The sequence below is a fragment of the Poecilia reticulata genome, chromosome 8 (genome assembly GCF_904066995.2).
Source record: "Poecilia reticulata chromosome 8, P_reticulata-male-v2, whole genome shotgun sequence".
NCBI lineage: Eukaryota > Metazoa > Chordata > Actinopteri > Cyprinodontiformes > Poeciliidae > Poecilia > Poecilia reticulata.
The window spans coordinates 26472901-26495935 of NC_088837.1; the positions used below are offsets into that span (position 1 = coordinate 26472901).

Below are 23035 nucleotides of genomic sequence, written 5' to 3' on the forward strand. Positions count from 1 at the left end.
AACCATGACAAATATTTATATTTGTAATATATAAAATCACACTGAATGAATTAAAAACAATCCGTGGTTTTAAAAAATGAAATTCTATATTAATGTGTAACCTTGAAATTGAAATAAATGAAGCAAGATCTAAAATAGTCTTATAAATGTTCACCTTAAACGAAGGAAAATAGCCTCTTTTTGTTTGGCTCTAAAGAATAAAATTAATCAAACTCGATACAAACTTAAACATGGCATGTTTAAATTAAAATTAGTAATTTGATCTTAATTTGTTTTTCATTTTTAATAAAAACAAAATTGACTTGAAAATGAGAGAAAAATAAAAACTGTTTTAAAAAATCTAAAATATCTGCATAGAAATAAAATAATGAAGAAAATAAGACAAGAGACTTTTGATTTAAATTTAGACAGTTATTTTAAATACATTTGACAAATAAAGTTCACTTTATTTAATTGTCATCACCATTATTTATCTTTTACAATCTCAGAAAGTTGTAATGTATGTTTAAATATTTACTTTCTTAAATACGTACAGTGTATGAATCATGTTTGCACCCAGTCGGGGTAAAAATAGACAAATGATGGGAACCAGTTTACAAAATGCTTAGCAGAATTATTTTTACATTATTTTTATTTGAGTCACACCAAATAGTACAGGGAGTTATTACACCATAACAGCAGTTATTACACCATAACAGCAGCAGTTATTACACCATAACAGCAGTTATTACACCATAACAGCAGTTATTACACTATAACAACAGTTATTACACCATAACAGCAGTTATTACACCATAACAACAGTTATTACACTATAATAGCAGTCAGTTATTACACCATAATAGCAGTTATTACACCATAACAGCAGTTATTACACCATAACAGCAGCAGTTATTACACCATAACCGCAGTTATTACACCATAACAACAGTTATTACACCATAATAGCAGTTATTACACCATAACAGCAGTTATTACACCATAACAGCAATAACAAGCTAGAAAATAAACCTAGAAAACCTTCCCCTAAATGAGACCAATAATCAAACGGGATTCTAAACGAGGGTCAATGATGTCAGAGTGGAACCGGTTGACGGTTTGATGGTTTGACGGGTTGATGGGTTTATGGGTTGATGGTTTGACGGGTTGAAGGGGTGATGGTTTGATGGGTTGACGGTTTGATGGTTTAATGGGTTGACGGTTTGATGGGTTGATGGTTTAATGGGTTGACGGGTTTATGGGTTGACGGGTTGATGGGTTGACGGGTTGATGGGTTGACGGGTTTATGGGTTGATGGTTTGATGGGTTGACGGTTTGATGGTTTAATGGGTTGATGGGTTGACGGTTTGATGGGTTGACGGTTTGATGGGTTGACGGTTTGATGGGTTGACGGGTTGATGGGTTGATGGGTTGACGGTTTGATGGGTTGACGGTTTGATGGGTTGACGGTTTGATGGTTTGATGGGTTGATGGGTTGATGGTTTAATGGGTTGACGGTTTGATGGGTTGATGGTTTAATGGGTTGACGGGTTTATGGGTTGACGGGTTTATGGGTTGACGGGTTGATGGGTTGACGGGTTTATGGGTTGATGGTTTGACGGGTTGATGGTTTGATGGGTTGACGGTTTGATGGTTTAATGGGTTGATGGGTTGACGGTTTGATGGGTTGACGGTTTGATGGGTTGACGGGTTGATGGGTTGACGGTTTGATGGGTTGACGGTTTGATGGGTTGACGGTTTGATGGGTTGACGGTTTGATGGGTTGATGGGTTGATGGGTTGACGGTTTGATGGGTTGACGGTTTGATGGGTTGACGGTTTGATGGGTTGACGGTTTGATGGGTTGATGGGTTTATGGGTTGACGGTTTCATGGGTTGACGGTTTGATGGGTTGACGGGTTTATGGGTTGATGGGTTTATGGGTTGACGGTTTGATGGGTTGACGGTTTGATGGGTTGACGGTTTGATGGGTTGATGGTTTGATGGGTTGACGGGTTTATGGGTTGACGGGTTTATGGGTTGACGGGTTGATGGGTTGACGGGTTGATGGGTTGACGGGTTTATGGGTTGATGGTTTGATGGGTTGATGGTTTGATGGGTTGACGGTTTGATGGTTTAATGGGTTGATGGGTTGATGGGTTGACGGTTTGATGGGTTGACGGTTTGATGGGTTGACGGGTTGATGGGTTGACGGTTTGATGGGTTGACGGTTTGATGGGTTGACGGTTTGATGGGTTGACGGTTTGATGGTTTAATGGGTTGATGGGTTGATGGGTTGACGGTTTGATGGGTTCACGGTTTGATGGGTTGACGGTTTGATGGGTTTATGGGTTGACGGTTTCATGGGTTGACGGTTTGATGGGTTGACGGGTTTATGGGTTGACGGGTTTATGGGTTGACGGTTTGATGGGTTGATGGGTTGACGGTTTGATGGGTTGACGGTTTGATGGGTTGATGGTTTGATGGGTTGACGGGTTTATGGGTTGACGGGTTTATGGGTTGACGGGTTGATGGGTTGACGGGTTGATGGGTTGACGGGTTTATGGGTTGATGGTTTGACGGGTTGATGGTTTGATGGGTTGACGGTTTGATGGTTTAATGGGTTGATGGGTTGACGGTTTGATGGGTTGACGGTTTGATGGGTTGACGGGTTGATGGGTTGACGGTTTGATGGGTTGACGGTTTGATGGGTTGACGGTTTGATGGGTTGACGGTTTGATGGTTTAATGGGTTGATGGGTTGATGGGTTGACGGTTTGATGGGTTGACGGTTTGATGGGTTGACGGTTTGATGGGTTGACGGTTTGATGGGTTGATGGGTTTATGGGTTGACGGTTTCATGGGTTGACGGTTTGATGGGTTGACGGGTTTATGGGTTGACGGGTTTATGGGTTGACGGTTTGATGGGTTGATGGGTTGACGGTTTGATGGGTTGACGGGTCGTCTCAGAGTGGTAAAACAATTCCAGGTCATTTTCAACCATAAATGGTTAACTGATAACCTTCAGTAAAAGTCACTGATCTTCACATGTTCTCAGAGGCAGCAGAGTTTTTCACGCCTGCAGCCATCACAGCGAAGAAAACGTTGGGGAAGAACGATCTGGCATAAATGGCCATCTTGGGAAGCGAGGGAGCGATTAGCACTTCTTTCCTCTTGTTGTTCAGCGTCCTGACGATCTCAGCGGCGACCTCGTCTGGAGACACGCCGCCTGGCTTCCTGGTGAACAGCACTGCAGACACAACACAGATCTTCAGTCTCCAACACCAAACATGGTTTAAACCTCTGATTTTACTCACGGGGCCACAGCAGGGACGTCGCGGCCGCCGGCGCCGCCGCGGAGCAGCTGATGAAGGTGTGGTTGATGGTGCTGACGGAGACGCCGAACTCCTCCACCTCGGCTCTCAGGCAGTCGAAGAACGCCTGGACGGCATGTTTGGAAGCTGCGTCTGGAAAAAACCTCCTCGAATCACAACCTGCGACCAAAACTGGCAGGTTTTCATGAAGCAAACTTTAATTAGGACATAACCAGATTCCCACACAGATCCACGACACCAACGTTTCCTAAGTCTCTGTTGAAACTGAAGCTTTTTGCATTATTGACATTTAGACCTTTAATATGAATTTATCCAGAATTATTCAGCTGAAGAAACGAGTGAATCTGTTGGACCGCCGCTTAGTTCTGGACCCTGTCCTCTAAGGAAGTCATCATTTAGTTTCTTTCATCATTTAGTTTATTTAATGCATTCTCTCTGTAATGGTGGGGAAAATTCACTCATCTTCCACACTGACAACCGACCCCAGAGCATGACGCTGCCACCACCGTGTTTCAAGTCGGTGTTGCTTTTTCTACACCAAACCTTGAAAATTGTGACCAATTTTAAAAATGTCGTTGTTAATCAGGATATTTGTCAGAGGAAGGTTGGAAACAATCTGAACCTGATGACGACGTTGAACCGGTGAGAAACGGTTTTTACACTCGCCTTACGAAGTAACGGATTTATTTAAACTCACACGCGGTGCGGAAAGGCACGGCGATTTTCCCCTGGATGCTGCTGACCAGCAGCAGGTGACCGCTCCTCCTGGAGACCATGGAGGGCAGCACACCTGAAACACACGTCCCATCATCATCATCATCATCATCGTCACAGAAATAAAATAAAAATCGAGCTAAACGTGTTCCAGTCAGCTACCTTTAGCCAAAGTGATGGGTCCAAAGTAGTTGTTGTCCATGAGGAGCTTGTCCGTCTCCAGAGACAGACTCTGCGCCGGAGCCTTGACCTTCATGCTGCTGTTGAAGATGAGGACGTCCAAGCAGCCGTAGCAGTCCAGAACCTCAGCCACCGCCTCCGCCATGCCGTCCATGTCTCCGAAGTCCAGCAGCACGAGCTTTGGAGGGAAAGTCTGAGGATGAGGACGCAACTGTTTAGTTTCATCAGCTAAAAAATTCACAATCCAGCTCTTTTTCTGAGGTCCAGGAAAAATACCTCTACATCCGTTTCTCTGTAGAGGAATAGTTTGAAGTTAAAGTGTTTATTGTGTATTCACTGAATGTCCACTGACACACAGACTCAACACTTTACCGCCACAATTACATCCGTCAAACTTCAGAAACATTAGAGAACCTGAAAACAAAGAAAGCAGATAAAATCTCCATGTGCATCACTGTGGGAGGCCACCAGAGGGCGCTGCGGGCCTTAGAAAGCCGAATGGAAAACGAGAAGAAAAAGAACATTTTTAATATTTTTTTATCATGAAATGTAATTTCTTTACCAATAATTATTTTAAAAAATATTGGATAATTGTTTAAAATGTTATTTTTAAATGGACATACATTAACAGAAGGAGAGACAAACTGCACCAGGTTAAAGGCTAATTTCCACCTGTTGTCCCCAAAACATGCAGTAATAATAACATTCAAAACATGAGGACAAATAAAAGTTATCAACAAAATCAAATTAAACTGTCACCTGAACATTCAAAGACTGCAGGGTAAATACTGACAGTTACTTTTAGCACATTTTATGCGAACAATCTTGATTAGAAAGAAGATGCACATTTAGCGCAAATGGAGAAGCTTCTGTCCAGAAAAAGAGACACGACTGCAAACCTCTCCAAGACCCCCTGGCTGATTAAAATCAGAAGTTATGAGGCAGAAATGATGCTAAATGAATGTAAAAGAAAATGAGAAGAAGTATTCTAAAAGTTTGTTTTGTAGCTTTCTGTGTAGGTTAGGTGCAGTTTGAGAATCGCTGCATTTCTTGCTGATTATACTTACTACTGTAGGATCCGAAGCGTTTTCCAGTTCATCTGCCAGTTCTTCCAGCTTCTCCCAGCTTTTCCCACAGAGGATCATCCTGGCTCCTCCTCTGTGGAAAACACCTGCGCACTCTTCGCACAAGAAGCAGAAGAAACTGGAGCATTTACTCCATCCAGCCTTCACAGACGGGAACGTTTAAGTCCGCCTTACCTTTTCCCAGCCCAGACAAAGCATCCGTTATTACCACCACCTTATTGCGCACGGATGTTTTAGACAGCAGGCTGATAATGGCGCCATAGAGGTAGAAACATCCAGCGGTCAGCACCACCACGCAGGGAACCACCAGGATGGTGGCGGTCCATGTCGGGTCCATCTCTGCAGGGCTGTCCTGGAAAATGATTTCATTTGACATTAGATATCCTGCAGCCATGTTGACCATTAAGTCACTGAAAATGCTCAAGCAAAAATATGGAAGAAATGTTTCCAGTATTTCCAGACAACATGCTTATCGATGCAAACAAACTTGCATCAGTCCCTGTGCTAAGCTGCGTTGGTTATTTTTAGCTTAGCATAAAATAAATGAGGAGAAAAGTTAACGTCAATTTCAAACCAAAACACTTCTGTACTTAAATGAACACATTTCATTAGTTTTTATTTTTATTTTTACAGAATTTGCTGAAACATTTTTTTTAACTAGTCGGCAGTCGTGTTAGCTTTCAGCTAGTTAGCTAACTAGCTAATTAGCTAAAATGAAACAGATGTTTATTCTCAAACACTGAAATCAACATTGGACCACAAACTTAAAAGTTCCCTTTAAAAAACCTTCAATTGTATATATTTACACTCTTTTTTACTCTGCACTTTTTAAAAATCAAATCAACAAATATTGTATCAACTAGCTCCCACTTAGCTTATGTTACAGAAAGTGAATAAGCTAAGTATTTCTGCTAAACACTGAGCAGAAAGACAAAAAGTAGCAGATTTCAAACTAATTCAAAAATACAAAACAAATAATGTTTGCAAACCACCATTATTTACATTATACAGTCATGGCAGAAAATATAAAGTAAGTACACTCTGTTCAGTGGTTCTCCTTATCTGCTGGGTTTTATGCTCTTCAGGTTAGCTTTAAATAATTTAAGATTGTAGGAAAACAGGCCTGAAAAACCCCAGAACTAAAAGTGAGTGTACTTTTTTATGTCATGAAAGGTCATTGTAAATAATTGTTATATTAGCATGTGAGCGAATTTTAAATGAAAGATGATTCTGATTTCAGTAGAAACATGGGATGCGATGGACGTTAAAATCGATTTAGTTTCCACTGATCCTCATTCCAGGCGTCTCACCGTCTCTGACACATTGGATCTCATCTCACCCTCTACTATCATTTCTCTATGTAACTATGAGCTCTTAAGGTTCTGAAACAAAGACAGAAAACACATTTTAAACACGATCAAAATGAAAATACTGGCTGTATACATAATAATAATAATATTTGTATAAATGTAAAACATCTACAGTATGTAGATATAAATCACATGTTGGTCATGTTGTCATGCTGCAGCCACAGACTTGCTATTAAGTGGAGTAAAAGTGAAACAGGACTTTTAGTCCATGTGTTTCATTTAACCTCCAGCTGTTCTGCGAAGACTTCAGCTGTTTTTAGAAAAATAATAATCAACAAACAGCATCATGAAGCCCTTATAAGTTATACAATTCCATTTAAAAAATAATTCAAATCCAAAAATACTTTATCCCAAAGAGAAATTAGATGTTTTATCTATTATTATATGAATTTCTTTAGATAATGCAGATGCTGATGGCTGCAGATATGATGCAAAAATACAACAAAACTAACAGAAAAAAGTTGTTTAATTCACTGCAAAAATACTAAATCTTACTAAATAGTTTCATCTATTTTTTAGTTAAAATGTATTAGAAAACTTGAGACAAAACTAAATTCCAAGAAACTTTTCAGCAAGAAATAACAGCTTGTTTTAAGTCCTTAATGTTGATTAAAGTTTTAGATTATTTCATTCAAAACAAGACATTTTCCCCCAGTGAAACTTTTCATCAATATTAAGGGATTATTGACTTAACACAAGCTGCTCCTGCTGAAAATGTTCTTATAAATTAGTTTTGTCAAGTAAGATATTTGTACCAAGAGCCAGACGAAGATACTTTTTAAGATCTTGTGTCTTTTCAGTGTTTGAGAGGCGTGAATGCTCCTGCACAGTGAAACAAATCAAATGATTAACATAAGTGCTCAGAGACACAGGAAGGCTGTAAACCACAGGTGTCAAACTCAAGGCCCGGGGGCCAAATCTGGCCCGCCGCAGCTTTTTATGTGGCCCTCTGGACTCCAAATTACATCAATAAGTCCTTCCAGTTTTTCACAAATCTGCAAAAATCACACAAAATCAACAAATTTCCACATTTTTTCCTGATTTTACTGCTAATTTTCTCAAAATTGGTCAAAAACGTTGAATCCGTAACTGATACGACGAGTGATAGTCACATTTGACATCATACATTAGCATAAATATTGTGAAAAAAAAGATTACTAATATTTCTTAATATTCACCACAAAATCTGTCATTTTGATTGCAAAAATAAACACTAAAATAATCACAAATCCCAGAGGAACAGCTATTTATTGATATTTTAACAGTTTTATTGGTTTTATCAATAGATTCTGGTGCAACCGGCCCTTTAAGAACATTCTGATTTTTGATTCGGCCCAAAATAAAAATGAGTTAGACACCACTGCTGTAAACCGTTCAAATACGACCAAAGACTGAAAATTATTCCTGGATGGGAGGGAGACGCAGCTGCAGGCCGGAGTCCCAGAGCCCATCTCACCCTGGAAGTGTCGTTCCAGATTTCTGTCATCTAACAGGATAAAACCAACAAGCAGCTCGAAGCATCAGCTGGAAACATGAACATAACCTTTTGCTCCAGCCGTTTGTCCAAGTTAAGCTCTCTATATATAAACCAGAACTAAAATAGATGCTGAACTTTTCGACGTCACCGAATCCTTCAACAGCTTTATGAGGAGGAAAGAAAGGAGTTTATCTTCTGCTTCGTCTCTCTATATTCCTCACGTTTCTGTTAAAATGCACATTAAAGAGTTTATATTAGGAGTCTAGGAGTTATGGCTCCCACTCACCGTTTCCCAGAGGGCTGCAGCGTCGGGTCTGAGGAGCTGGACGCCTCAGCGCGGCTCCTGCAGCACGACAACTGGCCGGCCCTCCGCAGCTGTACTTTGGGATTTGAGCTCTTTTAATAGCTGCACAGCTGACCGGCCTGCTGTCCCGGTGCGTTGTCCACATGGAGTGACAGGCTGGGAGGATCTGCGATTCCAGTCCGCTGTTCTCAGTCTGACATCAACATCTTCCTGTTAACTGATCATCAGCTTTACATAAACATTCATTTAGTAATCGATTAGTCTATTGATTAATCGGATTAAAAAGATTGCCACATTCTGCAGATGCAGCATGTAATTTTATACAATGTCAGGAATACATAACGAAATGCAAATAATTCTAATAATAAGAAAATAAACTTCTAATGTTCCTTTCTGCTTGACATCAGTAAAGAGAAGATCTGGAGAATATCTTTTGATTATGGTGGTAACTGAATGTAAAATATCCTTAATAGGAGTTTTTTTAGGGCTGCACAGTGGCGCAGTGGGTAGAGCTGTTGCCTTGCAGCAAGAAGGTTCTGGGTTCGATTCCCGGTCTTTCTGCATGGAGTCTCCATGTTCTCCCTGTGCATGGTGGGTTTTCTCCAGGTACTCCGGTTTCCTCCCACAGTCCAGAAACATGACTGTCAGGTTAACTGGCCTGTCTAAATTGCCCCTAGGTGTGTGTATGTGTGTGCATGGTTGTGTGTCTCTGTGTTGCCCTGCAACAGACTGGCGACCTGTCCAGGTGACCTGTCCAGGTGACCCCGCCTCTCGCCTGGAACATTAGCTGGAGAGGAACCAGCAACCCTCCTGACCCCACTGAGGGACAAGGGTGAAAGAAAATGGATGGATGGAGTTTTTTGAACCAAGTGAAGCTAAAACAGTTTCACCAGTTCTGGGTAGAACAGATTACAAAGAAAGTAGCTTTTCATCATGAATTCAAAGTGTAAATATATTAAAGAAAAAATATTAAAACATTAAAGTCACAGTTTTGACTTAATTACTGTTATGTTGTTCTTTTAGCAACCTGCCTTATTATTTTATTAATAAATTAGTTCAATCACAGTTAATATAATTATTTCAGTTTAGTTTTTAATTTCTCAGCATATCTACTGCCTGTTAGATAAACTTTAACTTTGGGGAACTGGAATAAGTGACACAATTCTGCAAGAAGACAACAATAAAAGCATGTAAATATAAAGATATAATATTATGTAATGTGGTGCCAAAATCAACATTTTTGTGCAGAGAGATGATGTAAAATCCCACTGATTGATCCCACTGATTGATCCCACTGATTGATCCCACTGATTGATCCCACTGATTGATCCCACTGATTGATCCCACTGATTGCGATTGGATTGTGTTGAAAATCTAAAGTGAATTTACTCACTTGGAGTCTTCACAGATTCTGGCCCAACCCAAACCGGTTACCAAATTAGTTTGCAAATTAATTAAAGTTCTTTAAAGACCTAGCTAGCCACCATTAGCAATACATGATAATATCAGTGTATTGTTAGGTATTTCAAGATATGAAACATTAAAGGATATCCTCACAAATAGATATACAACCCTGTGTGTGCCGCTGTAAATGAGATGCAAGTTATATACAGTATTTCCCGTTGCGAACTTTCGTATTTTTCCCGACTTAAAACAACTTCAAACTTCATCCATTTTCTAACACCCTTGTCCCTCAGTGGGGTCAGGAGCTGCTGCTGCTTCTCCACTGGCGTACCAGGCAAGAGGCGGGGTCACCTGGACAGGTCACCAGTCTGTCGCAGGGCAACACAGAGACACACAACCACACACACACATTCACCCCTAGGAGCAATTTGGAGAGGCCAATTAACCTAATAGTCATGTTTTTGGACTGTGGGAGGAAACCGGAGTACCTGGAGAAAACCCACCATGCACAGGGAGAACATGGAGACTCCATGCAGAAAGACCGGGAATCGAACCCAGAACCTTCTTGCTGCAAGGCAACAGCTCTACCAACTGCACCACTGTGAAGCCAGTTTCAAACTTCAGAGAACAAATGGAAATGCGCCATTTTTTTTCCCTGCCAGAAATAAGAAGGATTGAAGCCTTTATTCTGAAAAGCTGACCGGATGTAGTTTGCCCTTATTTATGTCCGCACAGAGGAGTCCCAGAAATAAGAAGGTTTGAATCCTTTATTCTGAAGAGCTGACCGGATGTACTCTGCCCTTATTTATGTCTCACAGAGGAGTCCCAGAAATAAGAAGGTTTGAATCCTTTATTCTGAAGAGCTGACCGGATGTACTCTGCCCTTATTTATGTCTCACAGAGGAGTCCTCGGTTTCTCTGCGCTGATACAGCAGCGGACAGTTTCTATGTATTTTCTCTCTCCGTCGTCTCAGAGCAGCGCTATTTTCCCTCCGCAGCAGCTTTTTGTCGACATAATGTCAGATTTCGAGGAGTTTGAGAAACAACTGAGCGAGAACCGACAAGGTTAGTTTATTTATTTATTTATTTATATTTTTAAATTTCCTCCGTCGGCATTTTGTCTGTCCCGGTTTTTAAGGCACAAGCTAGCGGCGTTCCGGCTGCGCGTGCCGTTAGCTCGCTGGTTTTTATGAATGAATAAACCGGCGTGACGACAAACTTCGCGTTTCTGCGGCTCGGATGGTTCCCTGCGTGTCCAGGCAGTGATGAGGCTCCGCTCGGCTTCCTGTCACAGACCGCATCCATCATTTACAGGCTCACCTGTGGGGGGGAAGAGGCAGGAGCATCCTCTGCTTTAATATCATCACATTTGTCTATGACAAGTGTGCAAAAAAGCTTTATTTTTTAAATTGCAGCAGCTGTCAGAAGTCCACATCCACTCATTTGTATTAATGTCATATTATTTTATTTGTTATTGATTATCTATAAAGGGGTTTTCAACCAGCATGGAACAAATAAAGAAATAAACATGATGGCAATTATTCATCCATATAAATATGTAATTAGCAGGTTTCTGGATGTACTTTATCCAGAGTTGGTCAGAGTAGAAATAAATGTACTTAAGTAACAGTGAAAAGTAGTTTTCCAAGAAATTACCCCAAAAAGAGTAAATATTAAGTCAAAAGTCTAATTAAGTACTGAGTAATAGATCATAACATCTGATTTAATGTTAAACAAAGTTAAAATATTAGGTTAGCTGGAGATTCTAGTATTTTTAAAGAAATAAAATTATTCTAAATTAAATTCAGGCGGAATAAAAGTTTTCAACATCAAATTTATTACACTAATTTTTACAATAGTATATTACCTACTGGAATGTAAAGTACTTATAATCTGTATATATATTATTTAGTTACTGTAGCTACAATAAAAAAACAAAGCTTGTGTAAAAATGAGAGGTCTCACTCAAGCCTGTTTTTATTCAGCAAAGTTCCTCAAAGTGGCTCTAGTAGTCAGAAATGTGACTTAAAAGCAGGAATACGTCAAAATAATGTTACTCTAGTAAAAGTAAAAGGTACAGTGTGGTAAAACTACTAAAAGTATGTTTGTCCTAAAAATACTACTCAAGTAAATGTGCTTAGTTACCTCTCACCTGGTTTCATCCTGACAAACTCTATATTTTGCGACTTTTCAGACAGAATAATTGTATCAGCTAAAATTGGAATCAGCAGGTCGGGTTTTTAAAGATCGGTCAGAAAGCTGCTCTGGGTCCCTGATCCCAGTTTTGTTGTGTTTAATGGAGGACGGTTGTGTGTCCACAGAGAGGGAGAGGGAGCGGCACAGGAAGCGGAGTCGCAGCGGGTCTGCAGGCCGCGGCGACAAGCATCGCAGCTGGAGCAAAGACCGAGGGAGCCGCAGCCGGGAGAAGAGGAGCCGCAGCCGGGACCGGAAGAGCCGGGACCGCCGCAGCTCCTCCAGGGAGCACAAGAAGCACAGGTCAGGCTCGTCACTCACCAAGAGGAACACACCGATGCTGGGACACCAGCTGTTACCAACACCGGTTTATGTGGTGATTCTCTCCGTCTAGCCGCTCACCGAGGAGAACGAGAAAGAAAAAGACGTGTAAATACTGGGATGTTTCTCCTCCGGGCTTTGAGCACATCACACCGATGCAATACAAAGCTATGCAAGGTAACCGCACCCTGAGTTCTTTTAGCGTTCTGCTGACTGATTGTCTGTTTCATCTGCTGCATCGTCCCACGTCTGTCCAACGCCGTCTCTCCCCCAGCGGCGGGTCAGATCCCGACTATAGCTCTGCTGGCTACCGCCGCCGCCACCGGAGTGGCTGCCGCGCCCGCGCAAGTTCCCATCGTCGGCAGTCAGATGACGAGACAAGCCAGGCGGCTGTACGTCGGGAACATCCCGTTTGGTGTGACGGAGGTGAAGGCTGCGCCACGCTGCGCCGTTCCTTAGGCCTACATCGTTTTTCATCTCGTTTTGTGATTCTGCTGCGCAGGAGTCGATGGCAGAGTTCTTCAATGCTCAGATGCGTCTGGCAGGCCTCTCTCAGGCGCCCAGCAACCCGGTTCTGGCCGTCCAGATCAATCAGGACAAAAACTTTGCTTTCCTGGAGGTCAGCCTTAAAGATTCCAGTCAGTCTTTAGTAAAGCTTTGATTTTCCTTCAATAGTTTTTACTGATTTTCATTTTTCTTTTTAAGAAATACCACCTAGAAAGTCTTCCCTCCTTAATAATTCATATGACTTTCTGCAAAACTTTGTGATAAACATTTAGAGTGTATTTGGTGCAAACAGGACAGGTGCAAACACGACAGGTGCAAACATGACAGGTGCAAACACGACAGGTGCAAACATGACAGGTGCAAACACGACAGGTGCAAACACAACAGGTGCAAACATGACAGGTGCAAACATGACAGGTGCAAACATGACAGGTGCAAACACGACAGGTGCAAACACAACAGGTGCAAACACGACAGGTGCAAACATGACAGGTGCAAACATGACAGGTGCAAACACAACAGGTGCAAACATGACAGGTGCAAACATGACAGGTGCAAACATGACAGGTGCAAACACGACAGGTGCAAACACGACAGGTGCAAACACAACAGGTGCAAACATGACAGGTGCAAACATGACAGGTGCAAACACGACAGGTGCAAACATGACAGGTGCAAACACGACAGGTGCAAACACAACAGGTGCAAACACGACAGGTGCAAACACGACAGGTGCAAACACGACAGGTGCAAACAGGACAGGTGCAAACATGACAGGTGCAAACACAACAGGTGCAAACACGACAGGTGCAAACATGACAGGTGCAAACACGACAGGTGCAAACACGACAGGTGCAAACATGACAGGTGCAAACACGACAGGTGCAAACATGACAGGTGCAAACACGACAGGTGCAAACATGACAGGTGCAAACATGACAGGTGCAAACACGACAGGTGCAAACATGACAGGTGCAAACACGACAGGTGCAAACACAACAGGTGCAAACACGACAGGTGCAAACATGACAGGTGCAAACACGACAGGTGCAAACACAACAGGTGCAAACATGACAGGTGCAAACATGACAGGTGCAAACATGACAGGTGCAAACACGACAGGTGCAAACACAACAGGTGCAAACATGACAGGTGCAAACACGACAGGTGCAAACACGACAGGTGCAAACACGACAGGTGCAAACACGACAGGTGCAAACACGACAGGTGCAAACACGACAGGTGCAAACATGACAGGTGCAAACACGACAGGTGCAAACATGACAGGTGCAAACATGACAGGTGCAAACACGACAGGTGCAAACATGACAGGTGCAAACATGACAGGTGCAAACATGACAGGTGCAAACACGACAGGTGCAAACACGACAGGTGCAAACACGACAGGTGCAAACACGACAGGTGCAAACACGACAGGTGCAAACACGACAGGTGCAAACACGACAGGTGCAAACATGACAGGTGCAAACATGACAGGTGCAAACACGACAGGTGCAAACATGACAGGTGCAAACATGACAGGTGCAAACATGACAGGTGCAAACATGACAGGTGCAAACACGACAGGTGCAAACACGACAGGTGCAAACACGACAGGTGCAAACACGCAGCACACACACGAATGATGCAGCTACACAAAACAAATGCAACAGAAAAACGCTGCAACCACAGCAAATGGAAGCACATATAGAATGACAAGAGCAAAAACAAAAAAAAACTGCAAATACGAAATGCTGCGAACTCGCTCCACAAAACGGAAGTCCTCCAGACCACTAGGGGGAGTCGACCAACAAATCATCTGGGACCAGACCCTCAGTAAAGACGGGATGTCTAGAAGAAAGATGGAGGAAGAAAGTAAAAGCTGCGTTATTCTTCATGTGTTATAATATTGTAGAGCTGCAGCGTATTTACCTGTATAGTGTTACCTACTCCAGACTCCCCCTAGTGGCCTGGAGGACTTCAGTTCTGTTCAGCAAGTTGGCATCACTTTATACTTGTTGATTTTCTTTGCCATTTGCAGTATTTTGTCTTTTCCTTCCTGTGGTTACAGCTTTTTTTAGTTTTGAAACATTATTCTGCTGCATTTTTTTTAAAGTTCAGGATTTATGAAATCCTGAACTTTAAAATCAGAATATTACATCAGACCAATAAAACATGGGTTCAATGAAAACTGTGTTTAACACCTTGTTTAATCTGATAAACAAGACTCATTGGAACGTACTGGATATAATTTATTAACATAATTTATCAAATAGCATAAACGTCCTGATGCCAGTGTCTGTCCTGTCTCTGTCCTGTCTCTGTCCTGTCTCTGTCCTGTCTCTGTCTGTCTCCTGTAGTTCCGGTCGGTGGACGAGACGACGCAGGCCATGGCCTTTGACGGGATCATCTTCCAGGGTCAGTCGCTGAAGATCCGACGGCCTCATGACTATCGGCCGTTACCTGGGATCTCGGAGCAGCCGGCCTTCCATGTCCCAGGTGTCCGCCTCTCCGCTGCAGCCGCCCCGCTCCGCTGGGCGCCTGCTCTCTAACTCTCCTGTCCTCCCGATGCGTAGGCGTCGTCTCCACAGTCGTTCCTGACTCGCCTCATAAACTTTTCATCGGAGGCCTTCCTAATTACCTTAACGACGACCAGGTATCTACTGACGGCTGTCTGCACAGCTTCTCTCGTTTTCCTCTCTTTTCTCACGCTGAGCTTTTAGTCGCTCTCAATCGGACATTAATGGCCGCCGAGGCTTCCTGTAGAAACATGGCACCTTTAGGAATATAATAATGTAGGAATCTGACTGGCAGCTCCAACATGAGCTACATTCTTCATGTAAAAGAGTCTTAGTAACAATCTCATGTTAAGCAAAATGACTTAGGAAAGGTAAGTACATTTTAGCTTTATAATTTGTAAACATCTTTCATTTGTTCTCAAAGAAAAAGTCCACCTTAATAAAATATAAGTATCAGGTAGTTAAAATGTGCCTTTCTGGATTTTTTCAGTTGTTTGGTGTTTTCTTGCGTTTCGGTCGGCGTTGTGTCTGCTCCTTTGGATGGAACGGAAATCTGATGGTTTTATCCGATATTACAAAGTGAAGCGTCTGCAGTCTGTGGGAGTTTCTGGTCCAGATGTCAGGTGTGAAGCAGGTCTGACATTCATAACCAGCTCCTGTAAAATGAGTTTTCATCTCCAATCTGCCGGGTTGAAACGCTGAAACTTCCCTGAACGACTCCAGAAACGCCTCCAGCTGCAGGAAAACTGAGTGGACTTTTCTTTTGAGTCAGATGTAGCCGCTACTCTTTGCTCAAGCAGCCTGATGTCTGTTATTCTCTTTTTCCTCTTCATTTGCTGAATAATTTCAGTCACTTGCTCTGCGTTGATACTCACAGCTCTTTCATTTTTGTCCCCCCACTTTGTCCCCAGCTAGGGGCCAGTAAGATCGTTAAGTCTGCGCTCATAGTTTGTTCAGTAGTACTCATCCACTGCTGCCATGCCAACATGTAACTCAAGGCAAGTAAGAATCTCTGGTCCACACTCGGATCCGCAGCGAGCCGCCAGGCTCTCTGTTTCCCATCATGCCTTTGGAGCGCTTAGGTTCTGGTTATCTGGGGGGAAACACAGCAGCTCATTAGGACGTGGTGGTGATTATTAGCAGTGGGGGGCAGAGGGGTTTCTGTAAAGGTAAGCTTTGATTGGATGGTTTGTAGCATCTTTACAATAATCACCCTGGTTGGGCTGTAAATGCAGAACATTTAATCATTTAAACCCAGTTAGCATAAAACGCTACGTTGGACGCTGTTTTTAGCCTCATTAACTGTGAAAGTGTTCACACAAACTTAAACTTTTTATTTCTTTTACATGACATGAACAAACTTCAATGCATTTTATTTGGGTTTTAGGTGAAGAACCAACACAGTGTCTGGTGCTCAGAGAAGAGGAAGGGATTCAGTGTTTTTCTGAAAAGTGTGGCTTGCATTTGGATTCAGTGAGCTGCACTCTGATAATCCAAAATAAAGTTCCGGTCGGGCTGAACACTAACATGTTATTTGCCTAAACCTGGAATCTGCAGCTTCTATAAACCAAAGATTCCAAATGAACAAAACTCACTTAGAGCCAGAGATGTTAAATAACCTTTTTTGAAAAAATAACTTGAATATCTGCTGTAGGAAATGTTACTTTATTTCTGTGTTTAGATTTTAAAACAAAGAAAAGCTTAAAACATTAACAAAAAGAGGATTGATGCATTTTCGTCTTTGGGAAGTTTCAATAGAAGTTGATGCGTAGCTTATTGTGGAGTAGAAAAAAATCAGATCTATTTTTTTGGGGGTGATTTTAGTTTAAAAAAAAGAAATAGATCATTTCTAGACGTCTAGATCAAAGAATATTTATGTGTTAGAGTGGCCTAGTCAAAGTTCAGGCCTGAATCCAACTGAGAAACTGCATCAGGACTTTAGATTGACGTCCACAAACGCTCTCCATGCACTCTGAGCGCAGTGCATGCCGCACCTTTCAGTTCAGGGGGTGGGGGATGCTTTTGCATATCAGTGATGAGGGGTGAAGATGCAGCGTTGCAGCCACGCAGCGATGGTGTATTGCAGCCATGCTGCGTTGCAGCCATGCTGTGTTGCAGCCATGCTGTGTTGCAGCGTTGCAGCCATGCTGTGTTGCAGCCATGCTGTGTTGCAGCCATGCTGTGTTGCAGCGTTGCAGCCATGCTGTGTTGCAGCGTTGCAGCCATGCTGTGTTGCAGCGTTGCAGCCATGCTGTGTTGCAGCCATGCTGTGTTGCAGCGTTGCAGCCATGCTGTGTTGCAGCGTTGCAGCCATGCTGTGTTGCAGCCATGCTGTGTTGCAGCGTTGCAGCCATGCTGCGTTGCAGCCATGCTGCGTTGCAGCCATGCTGTGTTGCAGCGTTGCAGCCATGCTGTGTTGCAGCGTTGCAGCCATGCTGCGTTGCAGCCATGCTGTGTTGCAGCGTTGCAGCCATGCTGTGTTGCAGCCATGCTGTGTTGCAGCGTTGCAGCCATGCTGCGTTGCAGCCATGCTGTGTTGCAGCGTTGCAGCCATGCTGTGTTGCAGCCATGCTGTGTTGCAGCCATGCTGTGTTGCAGCGTTGCAGCCATGCTGTGTTGCAGCGTTGCAGCCATGCTGTGTTGCAGCCATGCTGTGTTGCAGCGTTGCAGCCATGCTGCGTTGCAGCCATGCTGCGTTGCAGCCATGCTGTGTTGCAGCCATGCTGTGTTGCAGCGTTGCAGCCATGCTGTGTTGCAGCGTTGCAGCCATGCTGCGTTGCATCCATGCTGTGTTGCAGCGTTGCAGCCATGCTGTGTTGCAGCCATGCTGTGTTGCAGCGTTGCAGCCATGCTGCGTTGCAGCCATGCTGTGTTGCAGCGTTGCAGCCATGCTGTGTTGCAGCCATGCTGTGTTGCAGCCATGCTGTGTTGCAGCGTTGCAGCGATGCTGTGTTGCAGCGATGCTGTGTTGCAGCCATGCTGTGTTGCAGCGTTGCAGCCATGCTGTGTTGCAGCGTTGCAGCCATGCTGTGTTGCAGCGATGCTGTGTTGCAGCGTTGCAGCGATGCTGTGTTGCCGCGATGCTGTGTTGCCGCGATGCTGTGTTGCAGCCATGCTGTGTTGCAGCGTTGCAGCCATGCTGCGTTGCAGCCATGCTGTGTTGCAGCGTTGCAGCCATGCTGTGTTGCAGCCATGCTGTGTTGCAGCCATGCTGTGTTGCAGCGTTGCAGCCATGCTGCGTTGCAGCCATGCTGCGTTGCAGCCATGCTGTGTTGCAGCGTTGCAGCCATGCTGTGTTGCAGCGTTGCAGCCATGCTGCGTTGCAGCCATGCTGTGTTGCAGCCATGCTGTGTTGCAGCGTTGCAGCCATGCTGTGTTGCAGCGTTGCAGCCATGCTGCGTTGCAGCCATGCTGTGTTGCAGCGTTGCAGCCACGCTGTGTTGCAGCCATGCTGTATTGCAGCCATGCTGTGTTGCAGCCATGCTGTGTTGCAGCCATGCTGTGTTGCAGCGTTGCAGCCATGCTGTGTTGCAGCGTTGCAGCCATGCTGTGTTGCAGCGTTGCAGCCATGCTGTGTTGCAGCGTTGCAGCCATGCTGTGTTGCAGCGTTGCAGCCATGCTGTGTTGCAGCGTTGCAGCCATGCAGCGATGCGTTCAGAGGGGTTTCTGCTCTTAGAGCGACTCCGGCTGCTGTTTGCAGGTGAAGGAGCTGCTGACGTCGTTCGGGCCGCTCAAAGCCTTCAACCTGGTGAAGGACAGCGCCACATCGCTGTCCAAAGGTTACGCCTTCTGCGAATACGTCGACATCAGCGCCACCGACCAGGTAAACGCTCCGCTGCATCCAACCGCATCAGCAGGCGGCTGGATGTGTCTGTTGAAGCTGTGCTTGTCTTTGTTCAGGCGGTCGCCGGGCTCAACGGGATGCAGCTGGGCGACAAAAAGCTCATCGTCCAGAGGGCCAGCGTGGGCGCCAAAAACGCTAATCCTGTGAGTTTGAGATGTGACGTATGACTCTGAGCCACATATCTATTAGGTCAGGGGTTTTCAAAAAGTGAGAGAGCGACAACTTTAAATGATCAAATCTGTTCAATATGTCTCTGTTATGCGTAACATTAAGATTAATGATAATTACATCAGGACTTGGTTTTGCAATGGGATGTTGATGACAGAAGACTAGATTTGTTGTAGGAGTTTGTGGCGAATCAACAGGCAAAACAATAAATTTGCTCTAAAGTACCAAATATTAGTTGAATAGATAAAATATCAAATAGATACAAAGAGACAAGATTATGCCAACAACACAAACAATCTTAAGCAGTTTGATCCTCTGGCCCCTTTAAAACTTATTTTAATTTAAGTTTTTATTTACATTTAAAACTTCATGCAAATGAGATTTCAAATTAATTACAAATTACTTTGTTCAATAATTGATTAATCACATGTTATGCAACAAATAAAAAGTTATTTAATTCAGGACATAAACTAGCAGAGTCAGTTTATGCTAACAGATTCTTAGTGAAGTGACTAAGAACAAAACTGAGAATATTACAAGCATTAACATTTCAAAATATGTTAAAAATACCATGAAATAAATAAATGGGTCAATGGCAGTTTAGCCGAATTGTTAAGAACCCTTAAGACATTAGACAAAAACAATCTCCTGTCCTATTTCAAGATCCTTAATAGTTTCATAGATAAACTTATCAAAAATAATTAAAATTCATTATGGAGTTCTGTTCTGCAAACACAGAAATCATAAAAGAAGCAAAACAAAAAAAACTGATTCTAGTGGTAAAATGAACAACCATGAACAAAACGATCCAAATGAGCTGCATGTCAGTTTCATAACTCTACTTCTTCTTCTTCTTCTTCTTCTTCTTCTTCTTCTTCTTCTTCTTCTTCTTCTTCTTCTTCTTCTTCTGAACTGGAGATAAACAGGAAAAAGGAATTCAACTTCGTATTGATAAACTAAATTTCAGTAAATCTTTTAATTTAATAAGCTCCAAGTAGTGACTGCAGGAGTAACTTGCTTTTATAACAGCGCCCCCGGTGGCTGGATGAATAATTACATAAAGTTGGTTAAACGTTAGTTTTTCTGGTTCATGTTTTTTCCTTGTGTCAGGCCCCACTTGAAGAGCTCTGGCGCCCCTCCTTGGGTCGCGCCCCTCACTTTGAAAAGCCCTGTGTTAGCTCATTGTCCGTCTGCAGACCTCCGTCATCGAGACGCCGGTGACGCTGCAGGTGCCGGGGCTGCAGCGGCTGCAGAACTCCGGCCTGCCCACTGAGGTGCTGTGCCTTCTCAACATGGTGATGCCGGAGGAGCTGGTGGACGACGACGACTACGAGGAGATCCTGGAGGACATCCGCGAGGAGTGCTGCAAGTACGGCAGCGTCCGCTCCATCGAGATCCCGCGGCCCGTCGACGGCGTGGAAGTCCCCGGCTGTGGAAAGGTTCGCTCTGAGACTCTTGGACCAGTTGAACTCGCATGTAGATTAAGCTTTTACAGACACACCTGAGCTAAAGTGATACTTGGCTCACTGCTGCCATCTTGTGCGTTAATGTGGAAAACTTCTACATCTTCAACTCACAAGCCTCAGCGTCTTTTATCCACACTTTGAAGAAGCGCATCAGAAACGATTAGTGGAAAAACTGATTTCCTAACCAGTTTCTTTTTGCGACATTTTAAAAGTTTGCTCAAAATTTCCCACTAGATGGAAACATGACTGCCAGCATGTATTTAGCAGCTGCATGGTTTGTATCAGAACAGGGTAGGAAGTTGCATAACGGCTCGGTTCTGATCCGCTCCTCTGCTCCTTTCCTCCAGATCTTTGTAGAGTACGTTTCTCCTGCAGACTGTCAGAAAGCCATGCAGGCCCTGACCGGCCGTAAGTTTGCTAACCGAGTGGTGGTGACCAAATACTACGACCCGGACATGTACCACCGACACGAGTTCTGATCCACCACCGACACGAGTTCTGATCCACCACCGGCACGAGTTCTGATCCACCACCGACACGAGTTCTGATCCACCAGACCGCCGGTCGGCCCGCTTCCTGTTCCTCCTCTGGAGGGAAGCTGGAAAACCGTCTCTGTGTCATTGTCCTGTTAACCCGGAGCGCCACAGAGTCCAGGACCTCAGATTAATTCATCCAGATTAAACACAGCGTGGCGTTTCCAGGGAATCGGGATCAATCTGGGATTTCAGACAGGAAAGTTTTAAGTCTGGAAAACAAAATCAGAAAAAGTTTGGAAATTATATTTTTCAAGACAGTTTCCATTCCGTCCGCCCTGCTGTCTCTTTCCTTCCCAACTTTCCTTTATTGTGTCAAATATTTCTCATTTCTTTACTCACATCCTTCATTCCTTCCCAACTTTCTTCCTTCCTTTTGTCCATCCATCCAGAGCACAAACGTTTTTTATTTATTCTACGTTTAAAACCCCATCATGAAATGTTGCTGCAGTGAAATATTTATGGAATTTATTAACTGAATATATCCTGCTTTTTGCCCCATATGTTATTAAACCTCTACTGTGCAGGTTTGCTGCTAAAGTAAATTATGTAAATATGAAACGATAGTTTGGAAATGAAAGCACACAAACTTCAAGCTGCTCCAGTTACCCAGATGGAAACTTGACCGTTTGCTAAACCTTTTTTATTTAAGATCTATATGTAAGTTAGGGTTCTAACCCCTATGAAGTGATATATTTACATGTATTTAATTATATTTTATTATTTTACAAGTCACATCTGACCATCAGTAGATCTACAGACCGTGTATTTTTAGCTGCCACCAGTAGGGGGCACCAGAGCACATAAAGAGTGAAGACTTAACAAATGGTCAATTTTAATAGAGTATTGAACAATTTTTCCTAAATTTCTAAGCACTTTAAAAACAGTTAAACAGATGTTTAGAGTAGCACCTTTCTAGATCTGTAGAAGATGCACTGAATAATTCACCGTTTTATTGCTGTTGCATCCTGAAATGACTTTAAAATCTTCTGCTCTGAAATTAAAGCACCTGAGCAAACATTGTCTTGGATAAACAGAATAACTTCTGTTTCTGTGTAAATGTGTGTTTTATTGTGTGAATCAAACATATCAGCTGGTTTGAAGCAGCTACTGTGTGTTTTATATGCGACTCGGATGTGAAGGAAGAGGAAAGTTTTTAGTTTCTGTAACCTCCTGCCACTGCCTCCAATAAACGCTCGTCTCCCTATATTCAGCTGTTTATGTGGATTTTTCTGTACATATTGAACACAAATAAATTAAAATATTACACTACTTGATGCGCTTACTGGTAAATGTGTCCACCAACTTTGTTCTAATGCTATTTTGCAGATGCATTTCTACGAAAATTTTAAATATAAATAAGGAAAGCAAAACAAAAGAAAACAAAATTGTCATTTATATTTTTAAATATTTTCATTATTGCAGTTTCAGCTGCTCTTTTCCATCATTATATGTACTTAAAACTATTATTTATAAACCTTCTTTTATACAATTTCTTGCTTATTTGACTAAGTAAATGTTCTCATTGAAGAATTTCCAGCTGTTTTACCAAGTCAGAATCAAGTCTGAAAATTATAGCACCCATTTTAATAAAAATGGCTGTTTGTGCAATCTTTGTAACATATTGATTATTGTATT

At 43.0% G+C, this 23035-nt stretch overlaps 2 protein-coding genes across 4 annotated transcripts; one reads left to right on the forward strand and one right to left on the reverse strand.

Moving 5' to 3' along the window:
• Positions 1 to 2735: 2735 nt before the first annotated feature.
• On the reverse strand, positions 2736 to 8584 carry dhrs7ca (dehydrogenase/reductase (SDR family) member 7Ca). Of its 3 annotated transcripts, none has more exons than XM_008417114.2 (8): positions 8425 to 8584; positions 6602 to 6673; positions 5466 to 5643; positions 5274 to 5386; positions 4189 to 4399; positions 4010 to 4102; positions 3295 to 3444; positions 2736 to 3227 (listed from the first exon to the last, which is right to left on the reverse strand). In XM_008417114.2, exons 2-8 carry the CDS (start codon positions 6641 to 6643, stop codon positions 3022 to 3024), a joined length of 993 nt encoding a protein of 330 aa, XP_008415336.1. In that variant the 5' UTR covers positions 6644 to 6673; positions 8425 to 8584; the 3' UTR covers positions 2736 to 3021. The 3 variants fall into 3 exon arrangements, with proteins under 3 accessions (XP_008415336.1, XP_008415337.1, XP_008415338.1); XM_008417115.3 differs by lacking the exon at positions 8425 to 8584 and adding an exon at positions 7417 to 7436; XM_008417116.2 differs by lacking the exon at positions 6602 to 6673 and having other exon boundaries at positions 2738 to 3227; positions 8425 to 8582.
• Positions 8585 to 10721: 2137 nt separating this feature from the next.
• On the forward strand, positions 10722 to 22669 carry LOC103469439 (splicing factor U2AF 65 kDa subunit-like). The gene is made up of 11 exons (XM_008417118.3): positions 10722 to 10911; positions 12168 to 12342; positions 12434 to 12537; positions 12635 to 12786; positions 12863 to 12979; positions 15228 to 15366; positions 15444 to 15523; positions 19087 to 19209; positions 19287 to 19373; positions 20595 to 20837; positions 21212 to 22669. Exons 1-11 carry the CDS (start codon positions 10737 to 10739, stop codon positions 21341 to 21343), a joined length of 1527 nt encoding a protein of 508 aa, XP_008415340.1. The 5' UTR covers positions 10722 to 10736; the 3' UTR covers positions 21344 to 22669.
• The last annotated feature ends 366 nt before the right edge of the window (positions 22670 to 23035 follow it).

Coding starts and splice junctions, on each gene's coding strand:
- dhrs7ca (XM_008417114.2), bottom strand. CDS start 6,643: ATGATAGTAGAGGGTGAGATGAGATCCAATGTGTCAGAGACG. Junction 4,103..4,188: donor ACCCATCACTTTGGCTAAAG/GTAGCTGACTGG, acceptor CGTGTGTTTCAG/GTGTGCTGCCCTCCATGGTC. Junction 3,445..4,009: donor CGTGCCTTTCCGCACCGCGT/GTGAGTTTAAAT, acceptor GGTTTTTTCCAG/ACGCAGCTTCCAAACATGCC.
- LOC103469439 (XM_008417118.3), top strand. CDS start 10,737: ATGTCTCACAGAGGAGTCCTCGGTTTCTCTGCGCTGATACAGCAGCGG. Junction 12,343..12,433: donor AGGGAGCACAAGAAGCACAG/GTCAGGCTCGTC, acceptor CTCTCCGTCTAG/CCGCTCACCGAGGAGAACGA. Junction 15,524..19,086: donor ATTACCTTAACGACGACCAG/GTATCTACTGAC, acceptor TGCTGTTTGCAG/GTGAAGGAGCTGCTGACGTC.